General features: G+C 38.3%; 2 protein-coding genes and 1 non-coding gene across 4 annotated transcripts in view; 1 reads left to right on the forward strand and 2 right to left on the reverse strand.

Moving 5' to 3' along the window:
- Positions 1–1,051: 1,051 nt before the first annotated feature.
- Positions 1,052–10,509, forward strand: LOC129768898 (GPN-loop GTPase 1). The gene is made up of 3 exons (XM_055770841.1): positions 1,052–1,341; positions 1,404–2,228; positions 10,382–10,509. The coding sequence occupies exons 1-3, from the start codon at positions 1,158–1,160 to the stop codon at positions 10,483–10,485; spliced, it is 1,113 nt and encodes a 370-aa protein (XP_055626816.1). The 5' UTR covers positions 1,052–1,157; the 3' UTR covers positions 10,486–10,509.
- LOC129768897 (nardilysin-like) overlaps positions 10,494–18,627 on the reverse strand; it is a 68,700-nt gene continuing 60,566 nt past the window's right edge. For both annotated transcript variants that reach the window (XM_055770839.1, XM_055770838.1), the window contains exons 7-11: positions 12,121–12,394; positions 11,934–12,057; positions 11,719–11,879; positions 11,439–11,658; positions 10,494–11,380 (exon numbers count right to left, since the gene is read on the reverse strand). In XM_055770839.1, coding sequence (XP_055626814.1) covers positions 10,589–11,380; positions 11,439–11,658; positions 11,719–11,879; positions 11,934–12,057; positions 12,121–12,394 — 1,571 coding nt within the window. In that variant the 3' untranslated portion in view covers positions 10,494–10,588. The remainder of the gene's footprint in view (positions 11,381–11,438; positions 11,659–11,718; positions 11,880–11,933; positions 12,058–12,120; positions 12,395–18,627) is intronic.
- LOC129772084 (U4 spliceosomal RNA) lies at positions 18,102–18,244 on the reverse strand. The gene has a single exon (XR_008742560.1). It is a non-coding gene; the product is annotated as a U4 spliceosomal RNA (small nuclear RNA).

Below are 18,627 nucleotides of genomic sequence, written 5' to 3' on the forward strand. Positions count from 1 at the left end.
AAAGAGGCGAACCAGCCCAGGAGGCTGAAAACCTCTCAAATAAAGAATAAAAAAAAGCACATTAAAACACATCTTATTTAGCAGATACATATCTAAAGTTCACAAATAATTGAAAAAATCTTGTTTATCTTTCATAATCATACAAATGATGTATCACTGCTCTTTCAAGTAAAAATAATTCCGCCCAGCAGGACATGTCCATGTCCAAAAAATACGACTGCAAATGGTTAACACGCAACTGTATATCTATGTGTAAATATTATCATTTCTTTGACATTTTTATACAATATTGGTACATAGTCATGATTTGCAGCTAGAGTATGCATTTTGCATGATTTAATTTTAGATGAGACACCAAAAACTGAGTAAAACGGTTCAAGGAAAATGTTGACGGTAGATGACGGTCCAGGATGAGGAACTCCAGCCATCTCACGCACCAACGCAAATGTCGATCGCCTTCACCAAGAAGTTACTAGAATGTTTTTTGCGGATGTCCTAAGGCGTTTGTGATTCCGATACAGCTTAATCTTGCATCATGACAACTTGCCGGCCAATTCTTTCTCCTTATGAGCGAATTTATTTATGCGAAAAAAAAGAACGAGATGCCTTTTTTTCGCATCAAACTTACCACATCCTCCCTATATTCCCGATATCGTTAATGTTGTTATGAATCTGTGGAATAGTTAAATGAACAGCATAAGAAATTGGACACTGTCTAATGAATATGCGTTTGAGTGGCAATTCGGGTACGTTGAACGATCCGATTCTAGCAATACATTACAACATTCTTACAATTCGAACAGCGCTTTTCTGCAAAAAAAACTGGAGAAATGTCCACGTGGACAACAGGAAGAGGGGTATAAGGAATGTTCACGCTTGTCCATGGAGGGGGAGAGGGGTGTCTAAAATCATGATTTTTCTGTCCACGTGGTATGTGGGCGGCCCATAGTCTTATTTATTCGTCATTTTTCTGAGTGTAGAATTGAGTTAATACCGAGGACTTAAAAGATGATCAATGTGAATTCACCGTGTATGTGCTGTTGACAGTTCAGCGCGTGATATGAAATGTAGCAGTATTTGATGATTGTTTACAACGAAGTTAAATAGTGTTGAAAACGTTGCAGTTTACCGTGAGCATAATAAAATTTCAGAATAAAATGGAAACGGACACGGCATGCAGTTCGAAACGCAAGCCGATTTGCCTAATTGTTCTCGGAATGGCCGGCTCTGGAAAAACAACTTTTGTTCGCAAGTTGGCTCAATACAAACAAGATGAAAACAATCCGTATCTCATCAACTTGGATCCCGCCTGTCGAGAGGTTCCATATCCTGCAAATATAGGTAATTATCGCAAAATAAGATACGCCTGTATGATGAAATTCGAAACATAAAATACCTTCCAGATGTACGAGATACTATCAACTACAAAGAAGTCATGAAGCAGTACAAACTTGGACCAAATGGTGGAATCGTTACAGCTTTGAATTTGTTTTCTACTAAATTTGGCAAAGTAATTGAGTTGGTGGAGCGAACGGAAGAGAAGCATAAGTATTGCGTAATTGACACGCCTGGTCAGATTGAGGTCTTCACCTGGTCTGCTTCTGGAACGATTATAACGGAAGCACTCGCTACAGCGTTCCCCACTGTCGTTGTTTATGTAATGGACATTGTAAGATCAACAAGTCCCACGACTTTCATGTCTAACATGCTGTACGCGTGTTCCATCCTTTACAAAGCCCGTCTTCCATTCATCATCGTGTTGAACAAGATCGATGTCCAGGACTTTTCCTTTGCGATTGAATGGATGCAAGATTTCGAGTCTTTCCAGGAAGCCCTTGAGAATGAGACATCGTACGCGAGTAATCTAACCCGAACAATGTCACTCACTCTGGATGAGTTTTACCGGGATCTGAAAGCTTGTGGCGTTTCATCGAAAACTGGTATTGGGTTTGGGAAATTTTTCGAGCTTGTCGAGGAAGCCGCGAAAGAGTATGTGACGGATTACAAGGCTGAGTATGATAAGCTAAGGTTGGAGAAAATGGCTGAACAGAAAAAGAAGGAAGCAGAAGACATGATGAAAATAAATCAGCAGGAAAAGGGACAGGAAGTACCATTGGTAAATGAAATCAGTAGTGGTCGTGAAATGGCAGATATTTATCTTAAACATCCTGGCAACGAAAGTTCTGAAGACGAAGAAGGCCACGAAGACAACGCTACAGTGTGTCCAGGTTAGTATATAGAATAATTCGACAAATGACAAAACATGAGATTTTTTGATTCGAATGAAAGTTTGTATTCCGTTTGGGTTGCAGGAAATATGAGTTTTCCACAGAAATTGGGAATTTTTCGACTCAAGTATAACTTTTGAAAAGATCGTATCGATTTTAGTGAAAGAAATCTTTGATAATTTCTATCTCAAAAACTATGAGTCGTACCAAAATAGTGTCTTAGAAAGAGTTATAGGGTATTGATGTTAAAACGTGAAAAAAATTAATACTCTTTGTTTATTTACTCTAATTTACTTTAATTTGCAATATCTGAAATATGTATTTTTTTTTATTTCTCCATATAAAATAGAAGTCATGTAGAAAATTTTAAAAATGAGTCCAAGATGATAAAACTATTTTTGACAAACATCAAATTTTTATGATTTTTCGAAACTTCAAATTTTTGAATGTTAATAATCTTTTTTAGGCACAAATTATGAATCCTGATGTGATTTAAAACAACAAAGCTCTTTATCAATCTCCTTCTAAATGCAGCCATTCTCGAGATATTCAAAAAAATATTTGTAACTAGCTGACCCGGCGAACTTCGTTCCGCCCAAAATTATTGTTTTGATACGAGTTCTTTAGAACAAATTTCTAAACTTTTTCTATTCATAACATTGTTCTATGGGTCGAATACAACAAAAACAACAAAATGAAGATGGCTCAAAACGGACCTTTCCTTCTTCGGATTTTGCGATTAGCAATACGTTTGGTCTTCCTTTTTTATTTATATAGATAGGAGTGCGTTATTCCGCCTGAAAATCCATTTCCACCTTCAAACAAAGATCAATTATATTGTCGCAAACATTGAATGGACTACCAACGCTTATCATGATGTAATTTTCGAGCATATGGGTATTCAAATTGTGTGCTCCCACATCGGGTTCGATTCCCGTTCTGGCCGGGAGATGTTTCGTCAAAGAAATTTCTTCCGACTTGCACTGTGGTCACGCGTATTCTAGAACTTGCCACTCCAGAATGCATCCAAGGCGTGTTATTCAGCATAGAAATCTCAACTAAGTAGTACTAATAAAAATGACGCAAGTATTACTTACGATGAGAAGGCAAAAGTTCCACTGGGAACGTTAATGCCATCTAAGAAGGGTATACAATTCACCGAATTGTCCGAAATTCCTTTAGAGTTTTCCGAAAATTTTTCAATTTTTCCCTCCATTACATTGAACTACGGGCAGAGACGAATACATCAAAATAAAGATGGCTTAAATCGGACGATTCCTTCTTTGGGTTTCCCGCTTAGCAACACATTCGGCCTTACATTTTTATTTATATAGATTTATTGTCATTTTTATAGTAAATAGGCTATTATAATATACTTGTCGTGTTCATGAATTTTATTAATTTGCTTATAATTTTCAACAACTTTTCCAAATACATCATTATGGTAAAATATATATGTTTAGGAGTCACTCATGTTATGTCAATAAATCGGAAATTCGTTTGCATCAATTGATAGGAAATATTTCTACGCGTCTATCACAATTAGATAGAAATAAACAGTTGAACAAATGTAAATTGTCAAGCGTTATCTAAACGTTCTAACTGCCAAATTTTGATTGGTCCGATTTGCGGACTTCTAAATCAATGTACCTGTGGGAATCCGCTCTGCAAATACATGCAAGTCGGGGGTATTTTTGTTCACACCAAAATGTGTTTCCCTAACACGAACTTTCAAATCAATGTGCCTGGGGGGATTCGCTTCGCAAATACATGCAAGTAGGGGGTATTTATGTTTATTCCCTAAGATGGATTTCAAAACAAAGATGCCTAGGGAATTCCCATTGCAAATACATGCAAGCTGCGAGTAATTTCATACTCGCTTGTCTTTGTGTAGACCGGAATATGGTTTCTCCAAAACGTACTCCTAAACTTAGAAGCCTGGGAAAATCATCAATTCAGATACTAGAGGTGAATGAACTTTCGCGGTTCGAGAACTACGTAAACATGAGAGATGTATAATTTCAGAAGGAAAAGTAAAATACAAAGATCGTTTGACAATTTTTCCGTTCACATATTTTGGTAGTCCTCGGCATCATATCAAACGTAAAAGGACGGTTATCAAATTTATTTGTAACGAAGAACATAATCTATTACAATGCATGAATTGATCCTACATGGCAACTGTTCAAACTTTTTACTTACAAAACAAATCTGTTGAATTCAATTCAATTGGAAAAATTATTTCATTCAATCGATAATTTAATCAATACAAATAAATGCTCACTAAGACAACATAGTAGTCCCACGTCAACCTTTGCGGTTATATCATAGATATTACCATCCCATTTTTTCTCTCTATTATAGTGGCTTTGAACACTTTTGGCTGGTTCGTCACTTTTTTATTTCTATTTTTGGAAGAATGTCGGGAGTGAGAATTGAACTCGTGACCTTTGCGTGAGAGGTATGGGTGTTACCACTACGCCAGATCGCCAGATGTTTTTCAACGTAAGTCCTAAACATATATTTTTTACCATAATGATGTATTGGAAAAGTTGTTGAAAATTCTAAGCAAATACATAAAATTCCATGAATATGCAATCGGCACTCAACCGGCGAAGTGTTCAGTCGCAAAATCGAAGAGATCGCTATTGTTCAAACAAAAAGTAAACCAAAGTCGTTTTTTGAGGGGTCTAAAGCTTGTCCCTGGGATCAAGCCCCCAACAGCAACCATGGATTCGTTGAGGGAGCGCAATTTCTTCATCGACATTCGTGGAATTCGCAAGTTGAGGGATGAAAACATTTTCAACTTCATCGCAAAAAACCTAAAACTAACACCGATCGATGTACCATACAAATTGATAGGATCGAAGGGAAGGTGTTTGTGGAGATGAAGACGGAAGAAGCAGTTCAAAGAGTGGTTGAAGAGTTCGATAACAAGTACTCATTAAACAACAACGGAACAACTCACCGTATACGTCTGTACGTTGAGGATGGAGGTACTGATGTTAAGCTCCATCATCTACCACCAAACATGCCAGAGGAGTGGATCATCGAATACCTTTCGAACTACGGGAACATCATTTCCATCAAACACGAGATGTGTCATTCGCAATTCTTTTCGCAAACACCAAGTGGAATCCGTATTGTTCGTATTCGGATGACGAGTCCCATTCCTTCATTTGTGAACATCAAAGGGTACAGCTCACACGTCACATACACCAACCAAATTCAGACATGTCAAATTCAGACATGTTTGGAGTCAGCTGTTCGGAGAACCGTGCAAAACTTTCACTACAAAACAAATCATCGCTATACTCCAGAGTACTAGCGCAAACGGGAAGCTCGGATAGGCCTGGGGAGCGACCAGCATCCATACCATCATCAGCACCTTCATCAACACAATCATCATCACAATCACAATCTTCGTCGCAGATCCAACCGTCAATACAATCGCAAACCGCAACACAACACTTCAAACGACCGGCCTCACCGCATGATGCAGAACTCAGAGAAAAAGCAGTAAAGACCTCATCGACCGACGTAGGAGAGCCTACTGTTGAAGCAGCACCGGATAAAACAACGAAGGGATACGATGGAGTGAGCACCATAAGTGACCGCTCACGCATCACACCGACCAACAGCAGATCAAACTCTCTCAACAGAAAATCAGAAAAAACAATGGAGATATCGGATGATGAGTCTTCGGCGCAAGATTGCATGCGAGTTCGACGTCATACGAGGAGCAAATAAGAGGGCAAGTAAAAGTTTTAACTGAAATGGATCCAAGGAATACTGTAACGAACTTTACTTACACTTTCGCAACTATAAACTTGAATGGTATAAGCAACACAAACAAAATCAATTCGTTAAGATCATTCGTGCGCACACTAGACTTAGACATAATAGCAATGCAAGAGGTGGTTAACGATAGTATCTGTATCCCTGGATATGATATGATAGTAAATATTGATGAATCAGAGCGGGGTACTGCAATAGCCGTACGAAATGGAATCGAAGTTAAACAGATACAAAGGAGCTTGGACTCAAGGGTCATATGCATTGATCTGGGAAATGATGAAAATAGAGTAAGAATAATTAATTTGTACGCACCATCAGGCTCGAACAACAGATCTGTTAGAGAAGATTTCTTTAATCACAATATCTCCTTATTTTTACAAAATCATCCTCCTCACACAATAATGTTGGGAGATTTCAACGCGGTCACTGATTACAATGATGCGACAGGTATTTCAAACATGAGCCCAATGTTGAAAAGACTGTGCAATAGCATAAATCTTAAGGATATATGGAAACATTTCAATCAGCGAATTGAGTATACTTTCGTTCGAGGTCGGTCAATGTCTCGAATTGACAGGATATATGTTACCCCAGTATGTCTCCCAAATGTACGATACTGCAGGCTAGAATCAAACTGTTTCAGTGACCATAGATCTGTTATTTCCCGGATAGTCCTTCCATTACGTACTCAAACAATCGAGCGCCCTTTCTGGAAGATAAACAATCATCTACTGACCGAACAAAATTTGACGGAACTGCGAGAAAGGTGGAATTTTTGGTCCCGCCAAAAACGAAATTACAATTCGTGGGTTGACTGGTGGTCTTTGTATGCAAAAAGGAAAATCGCTTCTTTTTTTCGTTGGAAAAACTCAATCTGTGTAAAAAAATTCAACGACACAATGGGGTTTTATCACTTTTGTTTGAACCAAACAAATGAACAACATAAGAACCGCGACTGTACCACCGAAATCAACAAAATAAAAGCAATAATGCTACAAAAACAGAAGAAATTTTCCGAATCAAAAAAAAATAAGAACTCTACTTTTCTGGGAGGGGAAGACATTTCAATCTTCCAAATTGCGGACCGAGTTAACCGGCAACGAGACACAACTATCGCATCCCTAGATATCAATGGTCAGCGGACTATGGACAAGGAGCAAATAAGTCGACATGTACAGCGACATTATCAAAACCTTTTCGACGAACAGGACACTGAAGCGGATAACCGCTTCAATCCAAGACGATCGCTAGAAGAAAATGATGAGGAGAACAGTCGACTCATGGATGACCTGACATACGACGAAGTTTTTGCGGCTATCAAAGGTTCGGCAGCAAACAAATCCCCGGGCAAGGACGGCCTTTCAAAAGAATTTTATCAGAAATGCTGGGAAATAATCAAACAACAGTTTCTGCTGGTGCTGAACGAGATCAAGAACGGGCGTGTAACAGAGGATCTACAGGATGGTGTGATTGTGTTGGTTCGAAAAAAAGGAGTGGGGAATGGTATAAACTCTCTTCGGCCAATAACATTGTTGAACGTAGATTACAAAATATTCAGCAGAGTGATGAAGCAAAGGGCTGAAAAAATATCAACGGCGGTTCTTTCTTCTCATCAAAAATGTAGCAATGGAAGTCACACAACCTTTGAAGCCACGTGTGTAATTAGAGATCATATTGCAATTTCTAAACAAGAATCAACGGGTGGAATCGTAATTGCATGCGATCTCAGTAATGCGTTCGACCGCGTCAGTCACACATACCTGTTATCGAGCATGAGAAGAATGGGTTTCAATACACGTTTTGTGAGTCTGCTGGCAACTCTCTCAGTACGCGCCAAGTCTCAATTAATAATCAATGGACACATCACTCAACATATTCACATAAAACGATCGGTTAGACAAGGTGACCCATTAAGCATGCTGTTGTTTGTACTGTACCTGCAACCTCTACTAGACAACTTGGCCGAAATATGCAACGATCCGGGAGAATGTGTTGTTGCGTATGCAGACGACATAACAATTATAGTCCGAAGTCCTGAGAAAATTCAACAAATTTTGCAGTGTTTTGAACAATTTGGTTTGGCAGCAGGGGCAAAGCTGAACATGGAGAAGACCGTTGCTATGGAGATCGGTGCTCAGCTTCCTGCATGGACAGGAATAATAAAAAAGGACATCATCAAGATACTTGGTGTCCTTTTTAAGAACAGCATAAAGGATACAGTCGCACAGAACTGGGAAGCCGTGTATCGTAGTGTGAACGGCCTTCTACAATTAAATCGTCCACGCATAGTCAACATAAAACAAAAGGTTATGCTTCTCAACACATTTATATGCTCCAAGTTATGGTACTTATCCTCAATTCTCCCAATGCCAAATAAGTACGTAGCTTTGTTCACAAAGCAAATAGGGTTCTTTCTGTGGAATGGTGTGCCCGCACAAAGAGTCAAAATGATTGATATTATTCGCCCAAATACGAAAGGAGGATTGGGTTTACATTTGATTGTTCTCAAAACGAAGGCCCTGTTAGTAAATCGTTATCTTAGAACATTGAACGAGGGACCATCTCTAGACTACTATATGCAACTTCCTCAAACACCTTCAGACCTTATCCACATCAAAACTATTAAGGCTGCTCTTCAAGAAATCCCTGATCATATACAGCAAGAACCGAAGGCAAATATTATTTATCATCATTTCCTTAATCAGCTGCCAGCGGTTGGAGTCACCACACGTTGCACTAGAAATTGGAAGCTGATATGGAAGGATATAAACAACAAAAAGTTATCTTCTGACGAAAAATCAATGTATTATCTGCTGGTTCATGGCAAACTACACCACAATGAGCTACTTTACAGACAGGAGAGAAGAGATGACCCGAATTGCCAGGTGTGCGGACAATGCGAAACGATAGAACATAAATTTTCTGGGTGCCAAAATGTGAACATTTTGTGGCAAGAAATTATAAGAAATATTCATGCAATAAGTCAGCAGCAAAATTTGATCTTCGAGAATCTACATTTTCCTAACATAAACTGTGAAAGAAACATAAAATATAAAATTTTGAAAATTTTTATAAGATACATTATGTACAATTTAGAAGCTTCTGACGTAAATAGAAGTACTAATTCATTAAGGAATTATATAGCAATGTACATATAAAACTGTAAATAAAGCACTTTCTAACAAAAAAAAAAAAAAAATATGACGGTATAACACGACAAACATATTAACCCTTTTAGTACCGGCGAAAAGACGTGCCTAAGCGAAGAATACCGGGCCGAATCGGCGAATTTGCAGAGGTTTGCGAAAATGCTCGTAAAAACATATACAGATCCGCGGCACTAATCAGCATAAAATATAATAAAAAGACGTCCGGTACTAAAAGAGTTAAAAAAGCCTATTTACTATGCAAAAGACAATAAATTAGAAATATTTTTTAAAATATCTCGAGAATGGCTACATTTAGAAGGAGATTGATAAAAAGCTTGTTTATTTTAAATCACATCAGGATTCATATTTTTTGGCTAAAAATAATTGTTAACACACAAAAATTCTAAGTTTCAAAAATTCATAAAAATTCGATGTTCCACAAAGTTCGCCAAAAATAGTTTTACCATTTTGGACCGATTTTTAAAATTTTCTACATTACTTCTATTTTATATGAATATTGCAAATTAATTATATATTATATTGCAAAATTTGTTACGACCCACCACAGGCACTGTTCCAGACAAGGATAATACCGAAGAGGCAACGAAGGAATAACTTATTTTTTTTTTATATTGCACTGTAGTTTTAGCTAATTAGACTTAAGTTAATAATTATGTAGTTATAATATATTCAAATAGTTTTAAAATGTATTGCTTGATGGTGGCTCTTTATCCACTTGAGCCTAATTAAATCAATAAAGGGAAATAAAATATATTGCAAATTATTTTTTTTAAATAAAAAAAGAGTATTATTTTTTTTCTCAGTGTATAGTTTTTCATGTTTTAACATCAATACTCTATAACTTTTTCTAAGACACTATTTCGGTACGGCTCATAGTTTTTACGATATAAATTATCAAAGATTTCTCTCACTAAAATCGATACACCCTTTTCAAAAGTTACGCTTGAGTAAAAAAATCCCCTTTGCTGTGGAGAACTCATATTTTCTCTAACCCAAACGGAATACAAACTTTCATTGGAATGAAAAATGTATGTTTTTAAAATCTGCATTCTTAGGACGATTTCATTTGGAATTACTCTATAGTTCAATGTCGCGTCGCCGACCAGTATTATAAATTTTATAAATGAGTCGTTCAGTACACTTTTGAGTATTTGAAGTTGCTGACTTTCTTCTATTATTTTTCAGGTGATGACGAAGTCGAGGAAGCCAACTTTAGTTCCTTTGTAAGAAAGCACAAGCAAATACAACAGATCGCAAAAGAACAAATGGCCAAGAATCAAGAGGAATAAAGTAAAAATACATTTTGACAAACATTTAGCAAATTTTATTTGAACATTTAGCACTAGTCCTAAAAAAGATGAATATCTCCGTTCACTACACACAAAAAATGTGTCAAAATTGAATTTTTGTAACTGGAAAGACTTTAAGCGTTTTCCCGAAATTGTCTATATTGGTAATGAAATTTTCCTTCTGGCTGTCTGAAGTGAGAAACAGAATTTTCAAATCTCTATGCAAGTCTTTTATATTAGCACTATCATCCCTATTTTCAACCTTATTGCATTTTTCTGACTTATGACTACATCCCACGACTTGGATGGAAAGTTTCCGCCTCTGCTCGACTTGCAGTTGCCTGTAAAAATGTTGTATATCAGTTTTGGTTAGTTTAGCTATATGCTCCATCTCTAGTTTGTTCCGATCGAATATGTATTCTTCAGTCGTAATTTCAGCCCAATTTCTGGACATTTCGTTCTTCAATTCAGTGTCCACGATTTGTTTATGTTTCAAAAGTGAATTTTTTATCAACTCAAAATCGGTTTCCGGCATATTGTACAGAATTTGCACAAATCTACTGTTGAAATCTTCGATTCTTTCCTCAATATGTTGATAATTGAACTTATCCTCCTGTGAGTGCACAGTGATGGAATAGCCGAGGATTCCAAAGTTATCACGCATTGTTACCGACACATCGTAGCCCAGTTGCTCCTTTGTGCGAAGAATATCGAACAGTGGTTCTTCGAGGAGCATCTCCAACAGTTCAAGTTGTGCATTGAGTGCTGGAGTAACGGGACCTGCTTGGTAGAAATTCGTGGTCACCGTATTCACGTCGTTCTTGCGGAAGGATTGCATTGTGACATGGTTGTTGCCTAGCGGAATTTCCCGTGCTCTCGAATCAATAAGTAATTTCTGCAATGAAAAGATCATGTTATGTTCACTAATGATATTTTCCATGAGACTGACTTACGTCTGCAATTCTTCCACCTCCTAGATTCACCAACACTTTGGACATTACGTCTATTGCATCCTCCTTCAATATGTTGCCTTGGATTAACGCTTGAATTTTAATTTGTTGGAAAAACTCCTTAGAGAACAGTTTGAGATCATTGACTGTTAGATTTAAAAGATCATTTAAACGGTCCAATACAGTCCAGTGTGTCTCCTGTACAATTTTTAATCGAACATCTCTGCGAATAAAAGTATTTTGCATTACACTTACATAGAGCTATGTACTCAAAGTAATTCACCTGCTGAATTTGCTCGCTTTAATAATGTCATTGTAATAGTGTTTGAATAACTTCTCTTTGATAATATTAAATTCATCGGAAACCACATTCTTCTCGAACTCTTTCATAGCTTTTGTTAATTCGTCGACAATAAGAGGCAGTTTCTCATTATATCCGTCAAACTACGGATACCAATTTATATAATTACAAAATCATTTAACATATTGGAATGTTACCTTAAGTACAATACCCTTCTCAGCGGAATGGACTTCAAAATTCAGACCAGCTGCTTCTGCAGGGTACAAGGCTTCAGATATTTGGAACTTCAACAATGATACGTACAAGTTAGATAAGGTGGCACTGAAACCGGATGTTGAAAATCATTATTCTGCGATTCACAAATAAGCAACGCTTTCAATGTACCTTTGTGGATCTCTCAACGGTAGTGGAGAAATTAAATAGAAGTACATTAACGCCGATGGCAGGTTGAATTTACTATCCAAGCGATACCACAATTCACAGATTTCGTTGTCCATTACTTTTTCGGGGAACTGCGGAATTTCATTAGTTTGTGAACCATCGTGCGAAGTTGCTAATATGGTGAAATTAGTGCTTATATAATTGTTTTTCTCTTGCAATTTCAGCTCGGGAATGTCCGTTGTGTTTTCCCACAAGTTTTTCCACTTTTGTGGCATATCTGTAAGTACAATGGGCGGTTTTCAATCCGTTATTTCTCATAATGATGATATGTTGTTTGTTATTTGATATGTTGCAGTAATTTAATGAGAATCGGTATATTTATTATTTTCTTCTAAATGAAGTTCGAGAAGTTTGAAAAGTTCGTGCATAGATAGAGAGATGGCACTACTGGCGCGTATCAAGGTTAGGTTTAGTTATTAGTACCTCTCGGAAACATACAAACCATCTTTCAGCCAGATCGGTCTGTTTCTTTGTGTTTGACATTAGTTTGAATCGAGGATTTTTTCTTCATCACGATAACGCACCCGCTCACGCCTCAGTGGATGTGATTGCAAAATTAATGTAAATAAGGTTCTGCAAAATTTGCAGTTCGAGGGAGCCAAGTTCGGAGAATAGAGGGAATGTGAAACGAGTTGGTTGTTTTATATCATCGTTATGTTTGTGGTAAAAGAATGTATAGGCATTATAATGCAGCTTATGCCTTACCTTCGATACTGACAGAGAAAAACAATCTCGTACTGTTATATACTCTCTAGAGAACATATTGTGATTGCGTCCCCACGGTATTGGAAAGGCGTTGATATGTCAAACTTTTGCGCGAACTACATCCCGTAGACGAGTCATCGGATTTGTTCTGAAATGCCCTTCCGGTAATCACTGCCGTACCCGACGAATAGTTTATTTCGAGACGTCGATATTATTAATTTTGTACTGACCTTAGTCTACAGGATGCACCAACTAACGTTTGTAATCTAGCAACTAGCAACAAATTTACTGTTGATGCAGCTATTCGGTTCTACCATTTTGAGAATCCCTGCTCTAAACGATATGCGGGTGCGTCCCATGAAGTTCCTTTTGCTTCCATGATGTTGGGCCTGATCACGAACACCACATCACGGTGAAAACGAAATGAAATGCATACAAATTGCGTACAATTCATTTCGTTTTCACCGTGAAGTGGCGTTTGTGATCAGGCCCGTTATTTTTTCTTCTATGGTCTGCAAGTTGCAGCTTAGTTCGTACTGATCCTGCGCCAGATGCAGGACACTGAATCCTCAGTCTGCTTCACAGACAGCGCGATAGATATCGTGATGGGTTTGACTTTCTACGAAGTTTCTTCGCAACTGCTGGACCTGGAAAACGCAAAGCACTTTGATTTCAATGACACCTTTTTCTTATTCAACACGTGGTAAGGTGAATCTCTCTATGAATGACTTTGGATGGTGTATGCGGTACTTAGTGAACGTTACCCTCATTTCTCTCTCGACTGTTTCTAAATCAGTTTTCGTCCACTCCAGCACCCTGAAACTGTACGTGAATAGAGGAACGGCAAACGTGTTGACGGCTTTGATCTTTTTGCCGCTACATAGGTTTGTTCTCAAAACCTGGTTGATTCTGATCAAGAATTGTTCCTGGAGTTACTTCTTGATTTTTGTGTTTGAAATCCCTTTCAGTTGCAGAGATCCCATGTACTTATAGGATTCGCCTTCATCAAATCTTGAATTACTTCACTCTCGTCAATGCGAAATCCTCCACTCTCCACCAATCGTCCACGGTGGAGCTGTGCTGCCTTACACTTTTCGATTCCGAGTTTCATCCGCATTCGCACTGAAGTCGCTTATGCACTGTAGTAGACTATGCAGCTCTTCTGTTGATTCCGCAAACAGTTTCAAGTCGTCCAAATAATGGTTTATTTTTGTCGTTCTATTTATATGGTAGCTATGACTGCTTCGGTTGAGTGCTCGGCTCAAGGGGTTCATCGCAAGGCAAAACCACCAGGACTGAATGTGTCATCTTGGAATATTCCCCTGTGAATATTGGGAATTCTGGATCTCAACATAGTTGTTCCGACGGTGATACTAAGCGAAGTGCTCCAGTTTCCCATTGTGTGTTCCAAAAACCTGATGATCTGATTTGATTTAGTCGTATACTTTTTATAATCAATGTACGCCATACTCAGGATCCTTTAGTTTCGGTTTGCTTGCCCAACGACGACTCCATCAATAATAACTTGATGTTTGCAGCCTCGCGTGTTTTGTTTACAGCCTTTCTGTTATTATTTCGTTAACATCGCAATGGTTTTGATGTTTTCTATTAATCATCGACGTAAGTAGCTTGTACAGACTCGTTAGACATGTTATTGACCTGTACTTCGCCGCATTCGCTGCGTCTTGATCCTTGGGCATCAGATGAGTAATTCCCTTGGTCACGAACTCCGGTGTTGTTTGGGAATTTTCTAGTACCTTATTGAAGCACTCTGCCATTCGCTCATGTATTGAAAAAAACTTTTTCTACGAGAAATTGTGCACAAAAACTGGTCCTGGCGTAGCCCAATCCCTGACAAATCGAATGGCTTCGTTGATATCATGGGCGATTACCACAACGGCAGGCATTGCTTCAAGTTCGTTTCCATATTCCTCTTCCTCTGCCAGCCACGTTCTGTTACATCGGTGTGAAATGGGATTCTCCCAGAAGCTTGCCAAAATTGGGTAACTTCGTCAATCTCAGGAAGACCACCATCGTAACTGTTTCGTTTCTGTTTGGTGCGGCTGTAGAACTACCTATCGTTCATACTGAGCTTACGATGATCCGCCCGCTTTTTCGTACATTCCGTATAATGTCTCAATTTTTTGATAGAGCTCAATCTCAATGATGAGTTTTCATTAAGATCAGGGAGACTTCCCCCCTTGTACTGCGTTAGTCGATCGATTTTCACTCGCAGCGTTTGGATACGACCTTCCAGGAGTCTCATCCAATCAGGTTTAGGTTTTTAGGAGAGTGCGCGGTTCTGTCTATCGTTTTGAAGAAAGGTGTACATTCCTAACGCCCGAACAACAGCTACTGCTTCACAATAAACAATAAATTGCAACTCCTCTAGGTTCTCTACGACTTCAGGCACAGCCAAAACTTCCTGGTTGAGTAATTGAACGGTAGTCGTTAGTCGGTGGGAATACTGCAAAATCGGAGTAAATTTGTGGTAATGGAGCGACCCGTCGTAAATCCGTGTTGATCGGTGCTAATGTACTGCTACAAAGCAACATCCCGTCTATTTCCTTTTTTATGGACTGGGAACATATGGGATAGTTTCCAACGGGTCAGAAGAACACCGGTGACCAGGAACTTTTTAAGGTCAGGGCTCTGCATAGTCATAGTCAACTGAGGATAGTCAGCTGGCTATCTGACTGACTATATCCGTATTCAGTTAGTAATGACTTTTGGCTTCTTCACGCAGTTTCTCCGGCAGAACGACTAAACAGTCAATCGGGCGTTTAGTCGCTATCTCCCTCTACCGACTCGACTATATCATTTCATTCTTCCCAGTCAGATTGTCCCCATTGCATTGTGAAGTGACTTCCCCCAAAACGAATTCGTTCCTCTCTTTCTCTCTCTCATGTACGTGTGCATGCATCGATGTTTGAGTTCAACGTGGTTTGACATACGCTACAGGTGAACTAGGTTCTTTTGTATCGTACACGAAAATTACTCACACGTATAAAATAGCGTGCAGTGTGTGTGCGCTATTTTGCAAATTTTGCACTAACTAATACTAACGTGAGGACGTTTATAGCACACTTGATAAATGTCTAAGTTCATTGGTTTGAGTTCACGATGGGTAGAAAATCAACCGTCCATTGATGGTAGAGATGGGCAAATCAGTTCACTTTGATGAACGGTTCACTCACTAACCGTTCATCTAAGTGAATCAGTTCTTTTGAACCGTTCTTTCGCTCTATCGTTCAGCGGTATTAAGAACAATATAGAATGTTAGCTGGAACCCAACATCAATAGACAGCTATTAATTGATATCATTGGATTGGATAGTGTACGTATGGGATTTATATTTTTGAAATTTAGTGGGGAAAGATAAGCTGCTTCTTCTTTAAAAGTCGGAAACTGTATGTGAAAATATGTTTATCGGTCGACAAAAGTTTATATAATAATTTGATGCGCACAAAATATGTGCAATTTTTCATATTCTCTTTTTGGACAACACACAGGTTCCATGTAACATCATATTTCATAATGTTCATTCAGCAGAAAAATTAGCAGCGATTTTCACTAAGAATCAAATATACAAACAATCACGATAACACGTACACGCAATAGGCCAAACAATGAATTGAAAGTAACGAAAAAACTTTTTGCTCAACATGCCCTCACTAAAAGATTTTATGTTTACATAATCCATAAATCGCCCTGGCTTCCCCCAGATTTTTTTCTGATAATCAGGAAATATATGAATGTTACGAGGAATTGGAAGAATACATGAAATTGAAAATATATTATTTTATACTACGAAAATCTAATTTAATTTTTAACCCAAAATTGAGTATACATTAACACAATAAACCCTGCGTTACATGCATTTTGCTCATAAATAACAATATCGTTTTATTTTCCTTACAAGCATTCTGGTTATATTTATCCATTCCGTCCAGCGCAAATCAGTTCAGCTGCACTCGTTAGTTCGCAAACAGTTCGCTCGCAAACACTTCGTTCTCAAACAGTTCACCCTCAATCAGTTCTTTCCCATACAGTTCACTCGCAAACAGTTCGTTCTGAACCAGTTCGATCACAAACAGTTCACTCTCCATCAGTTCACTCGCAAACCGTTCTTTCGGAATCAGTTCATTCAGAAACCGTTCGTTCGCAATCAGTTCGTGGGGAGAACTACCGTTCTTTGAAAAAGAACGACCGTTCGTTCACTCTTTTCGGCGAACTAGTTCTTCCGTACCGTTCGTGAACGGTTTGCCCATCTCTAATTGATGGGGTAACTCCTTTTTTGCATCAGAAATCATGTTTTCGTTCCTCTTTATATGGACGTTAAAATATGATTGTGTACGCGGATAAAAAAAATAGTGTCAGGGGGAAATGGAAGTGTGGATTGAAGTCAGTTGAATAAATAGGCAGATTTGTATTCATTAGTCGAGTCAGTTAAAATAACCACTGACTGGACTAGTTCACCAGTCATCTTCGCTAGTCAACGCTAGTCAATTCATTTTCTAGTCAACTCACTTTCTGTTGTCGCCGACTGACGAAGCAGTTCTAGTCGAAGCGAAGCTACTGAGAGTAGAGTCGGTCTTCATTTTTCACATTAGAAGATTTCGTGCCCTGCTAAAGGCCATTCATCGCTTGAATGGATTTCTGAACGGACGACACTCGCTTACATACAGATTTGTGTGTTTTCAATAGCCTGTATTCAAAACTATTTATAAGCTATTGAAACATGTTTATCGAGTCAAGCAAAGAAGCAAGCATATAACTCTTCGACACTTTATTTAAAAAAAAAAAGTTTACTATACCACTTCGTTGAGCAGGACATGAATTATCAATGCTCAAAGTCGGAATTGATTCCTCCTCGGAAATACCCAGCACAAATAATACCCTCCCCCACCAATTAGAATCATCAATCGATTGCGGCATTCGGGTATATTTGATATTAAAACTGCTTCATATGGCTTGCTTTGCTTCTTTGTTTTAAAGAGGCTTTAAACTTCGCCGTTCATTCGCCTCTATTCATATGGCGAAATATTCTCTATTCATATGATATATTTCGTATTTTCTGCTATCGAATCGGGTGTATTGAATTATCATCGAAACTTCGTTTTTCACTAAAGCCTCCGTTCAGTTCGGTGGCAGAAAATAAATGAGATTGCTTCATAATTGCAACTGCATGGAATTTCGAGCGCGCGCCGGCTTATATACAGATTTGTGTGATTCCAACAGCCTTTTTTCAAATCTATTTTTATGTTATTGAAACAACTTCTCGTGTCAATAAGTTTTCAACTAGCAATAATCGCTCCTCGGATGTACCTCATTGGTTACGACATCGCCACTGCGCAAAGCTGTGGTCAATCAGTAGCAAGCATATAACTCTTATACATTTTATCTTTTGTATAGAATGATTACTATACCATTTCGTTGAGCCGGAAAAGAATAATTGACACTCAAAGAAGGAAATACACAGCACAAAAAATATCCCCTGCCCATCAACTGGAAACGACGATTGATTCGGCATTCGACATTATAGTGTCTACTCTATATTAATATTCCGTTTTTCGCTAAATGTTCCGTTCAGTCATGCTCTAGAAAGGGAATGGGATTGGGATACAAGAGCATAATGCATAGGCTTGTGAGCGTAAGAATCCGCATGTCACATCGCAATCCCAACTAAATGGATTTCCGAGCGAACGCCAGCTCATGTAAAGATTTGTAAGCAATTTTTTAGAT

This window comes from Toxorhynchites rutilus, chromosome 2, assembly GCF_029784135.1.
Source record: "Toxorhynchites rutilus septentrionalis strain SRP chromosome 2, ASM2978413v1, whole genome shotgun sequence".
Taxonomy (NCBI): Eukaryota; Metazoa; Arthropoda; class Insecta; order Diptera; family Culicidae; genus Toxorhynchites; species Toxorhynchites rutilus.

Excerpts from the sequence above, each read along its gene's own strand:
- LOC129768898 (XM_055770841.1), top strand. The coding sequence starts at position 1,158 with ATGGAAACGGACACGGCATGCAGTTCGAAACGCAAGCCGATTTGCCTA. Across the intron at positions 1,342-1,403 it reads TCCATATCCTGCAAATATAG|ATGTACGAGATACTATCAAC; the intron begins GTAATTATCGCA and ends AATACCTTCCAG. Across the intron at positions 2,229-10,381 it reads CAACGCTACAGTGTGTCCAG|GTGATGACGAAGTCGAGGAA; the intron begins GTTAGTATATAG and ends ATTATTTTTCAG.